The following is a 3,869-nucleotide window of genomic DNA, read 5'->3' as shown; positions in this document are numbered from 1 at the left end:
AGGGTGAGACTAAATGTTGTTAAATTTATCCTCCAGCGGCAACATAGTAGGAAAGATGTGTGTATGGTAATTATGCTACGTTATAATCGGGTTACATATTGAGTTACCTTTTCGTTATGTTACCGCTATATCAAAGCAAATAGAGTCGCCAGTAGCATGCTCTTTGCTAGTTAATGCCTAGTTGAATAAAATTATTTGGTACAGACTCATAATAATATTTCAAGACGTTCTCTATATACTTATTGTAATCAGGGGTTTAGGGTTTTAGGCTCAATGTCCCCCCCTCCCCCCTTTGTATTCGATAGTTTCATTAATTAAGGCTTGAGGGCAGCTGAACACTCCTCTTTTTAATTCTTCGACGATGAACCTTCTAATAAATTCACGATCATGAACAAAATGAGTTTAACACAAGGATATCGTTTGCTCATTGTTCCAATTTGATCAAGAAGACAGGAACTGTTATCCAACTAGTTATGCTCATTTTATTTTGATTCACTTATATTTAGATGGAGAAGTATACAATGTGCCTTTCAATCGCTTTCTCAGGAACACATGGGTGAAAGGCTCACATTGTATGGGATCCATCAACCATAAAAATAAAAACCGACACAATATGTTTTGCATCTACCTTCCACACAACTACTGGATCAACCTTCCCTACACTTGCACTTAAAGAAATGTCATTTGTAACGCTTAATTTAAGTAGGTGACTAGGTGTAGATTGACTATATATGTTAACAGATTCATGATTAGAAGAATCACAAAAGGCCTGCTAGCTTCAAAGACCGACTACTTCATAAACAAGCATTGTGCAAAAATTACTAATCCTAACCACCGCATGCAACTCGCAAGTTTCACTATATCAAAATTGGAGACGGCAAAAATACTAGTGGGTGTCGTAGGTAATCATCAATGTTTCGCTTTCTCTCGCCCGTCATAAGAAAAAGAGAGGAATGAAGGAAAAACATCGATGGTTGTCAAATGGCTAATGAATGTCCATAGCGATTATGCTTGGACGGAAGGTCCTTAATAAGTTAAAAAGTTTATTTACGTGTGTAAGATGTACAAGTTATCTTTGGTGTACAGTAAATATGACAAAATTAATTAAACATGTGGTAACTACTAATATATATAATGGTGATGGTGAACTACTAATAGATATTATACACTTCTGAACATTAACGTTTTCCACCAACAACCTCTGTTATGGATTAAACCATCATTATCTGCTTAGACTGCTTTTGAGTAACAATTAGTCTACTTAATCAACATTTCATCGACCTGGTCAATAATATTCCATAGTTCTCAACCAAAACTATAACAAAATTGCGTAGAAAAACCAATAGCATTATGGGCATATCATTATATAGCACATGAGAATGCCATTTAAAACGATTAGAGAAAGGGTTAGCATTCAAAAACAATATTTTCCAATGATCCACCAATCATGCTTTAGATTGCTATTGATCTCGAGTCATTGTTTAATATGCTTATAACACTCATGAAAGGATTGATTTCAATATGGGAAGCCAAGCCAACTAACTTTTTATTTGTAGAGAAAAAGAAATACAATTTACAATCTCTCATTTACTTGATCATATTGTAAATCATCGATCAAAAAGATCATATTGTAAATCATCGCAAGTATCAAACACTCGTGTTCATGATTCTTATTTTAAGTTTTAGATGTAAACAAATGAATATTGAATGAAACACTCAGCATCTAATTTTCCTTTGAAGTTTAGTGTTAAAAAAAGTAATTAGAGATCTATCTTACTTTATTGCATAAGATCATAGTTAAGTCTCGTGTTTTGCAATCATCGAAGGACTGCCAATTATAAATTTAATGTCAGTGGTTAAGATTATATGTTTTCGTACAATAAATTGAACATGGATCAGTCCCATATATATAACTCTGTCTCATATAGAATTAATTATCTCTAATTTATGCACAAGATCAAACTACCTATGTTCATTTGCTTAGAAGGATGAGTCCCATGATCAATTTAGTGAGAACAAGAGTAGAAATTGCAATTTGGGTCTTCACCTAAATGGGTCAAAATGTTATCACAGTTGGTTAGGCCTTAGAATTACATCACCATATTCATGCACTTACTTTAGACAGATAAGAGTTGAAGCCATCCTTGAACTTTCAAAGTCAAGAGAAGAAGAAGAAGAAGAATTCTTTCCTAACTAACACATCCATGAAAATCTGAAAACTTTTCTAGAAAATAATCTGAATTGATTAATCTCATCTCAATGTATCAAAATTTTCTGTACAGTATTGTCACCCACCATGGAACCAATCAGAACTACTCAATCATCCAAAGTAAGACCAGACTGTTAAAATCATCTGTGTTTGTCCTACCCAATATTTACAGTCAATTAAAAATATAAAAAAATCAAGTTGAAGCTTTCCTCTGCTTCTACTCTGCCCCAGAACTACCGCAGTTGAATCACCTGATAGTCACCCAACTTCCGGAAACCGACCAATCATGTGTCTCATCCGTCACCAGCCGCCGCAAACGACCGGCCGCAGGATTAGAACTCGTTTCCGACGACCAATCAAAGCTGGAATTCAAATCACTTGTCACCAACTCAGAAAATTCTGGTGAAATTTCCGAACTAGTCATCGAAACCCAATCAGGGAAATCAAAAGGACCTCTTGGAGATGAGAACAACTCGTCTTCAACGTCCTCCAATGGAACAGTATCATCAGAAATAACAAAGGGGTGTTCCAAGAGCATCTCAGCCGTCCATCTCTTTCTCTGATCCTTCACAAAACACTTTCCAAGAAAATCTTTCCCTTCTTCACTCAACTCTTCTGGAATTTCCGGCGACTCATCTCCCCCTATTCTCATCAAAAGCTTGCACATATTCGAGCCCGGCCCATCATTCCAGACCGGTTTCCCGGTCACCATCTCCGCCACTAAACACCCAAAAGCCCAAATATCCGCCGGCGACTCGAACTCTTGCTCGTTCACCGATTCCGGCGACATGTACAGCGGAGTTCCCCGGACTTCGACTCTGTTTCCGGTCGGCCCTGCCTTTTTGGCAAGTCCGAAATCGGCAATCTTCGCCGCACCATTCTCAAAAACAAGAACATTCGCTAACTTTACGTCGCAGTGAACAAACCCTTTTGAATGAACAAAGCGAAGGCCTTTAAGAACTGCTCTGGCATATCGTTTAACATCTATCTCCGCTAACCGGCCGCCGTTTTTCTTGAGCTGATCGGCCAAGCAGCCGCCGCTGGCGTACTCCAAGAACAAGTTGTAGAACGCCGTGCCGTTTTCGAAGGTGTGATCATCTCCGAAGCAGCGGACGACTTGCGGGCAGGAGCCGATTTGGTCGAGAACTTGTTTCTCGTTCTTGAGCAGAGAAGAGAAGGAAGCTTCAGAAGACTTGACGGCCATCAATGATGGGGTTTTAGTAGACTGATTTTTGGGTTTTGCTGAACTGACGGTAGCAAAGCTTCCACGGCCAAGTTGCTCGCCTCGAATCCACTCCATGGTTGATATGAGTTTAGTTTGTGAGGATTTTTTGGGAAAGAGAGGAGGAAAACATAAGCAAAATGAGTTGAACAGCCAATTGAGACATGAGGGCCTATTTATAGACATAGCAAATAGGAAAGAAATTTCCTTTGAAGAAAGAAATTTGGTGATTGGTCTAAGATGATTGGCATCTTTAAAGCACGTGATAGGCAAGGATATTTTGCAAAATTTGGGCTGCTTTCTTATTTTGGCCGTCACTGAAAACGTGGTTCATAACGATGATCTTGAAAGATTTTTAGTTATTGAGAGTATAAAGGAGATGGTCCCTAATTGAGAATCAAGCAGCTTTTGTGGTTGGTAAAACACTGTGAATCCGCA

General features: G+C 38.3%; 1 protein-coding gene across 1 annotated transcript; it reads right to left on the bottom strand.

Annotated features, from left to right (window-relative positions):
• Positions 1-2,220: 2,220 nt before the first annotated feature.
• LOC112186688 (mitogen-activated protein kinase kinase kinase 20) lies at positions 2,221-3,608 on the bottom strand. Its single transcript, XM_024325188.2, has one exon. It carries the CDS (start codon positions 3,507-3,509, stop codon positions 2,457-2,459), a length of 1,053 nt encoding a protein of 350 aa, XP_024180956.1. The 5' UTR covers positions 3,510-3,608; the 3' UTR covers positions 2,221-2,456.
• Positions 3,609-3,869: the final 261 nt, after the last annotated feature.

The sequence above is a fragment of the Rosa chinensis genome, chromosome 2 (genome assembly GCF_002994745.2).
Source record: "Rosa chinensis cultivar Old Blush chromosome 2, RchiOBHm-V2, whole genome shotgun sequence".
Taxonomy (NCBI): Eukaryota; Viridiplantae; Streptophyta; class Magnoliopsida; order Rosales; family Rosaceae; genus Rosa; species Rosa chinensis.
Note: the sequence above shows the minus strand (reverse complement) of the source record. Positions and strands in the feature narration are given on the sequence as shown.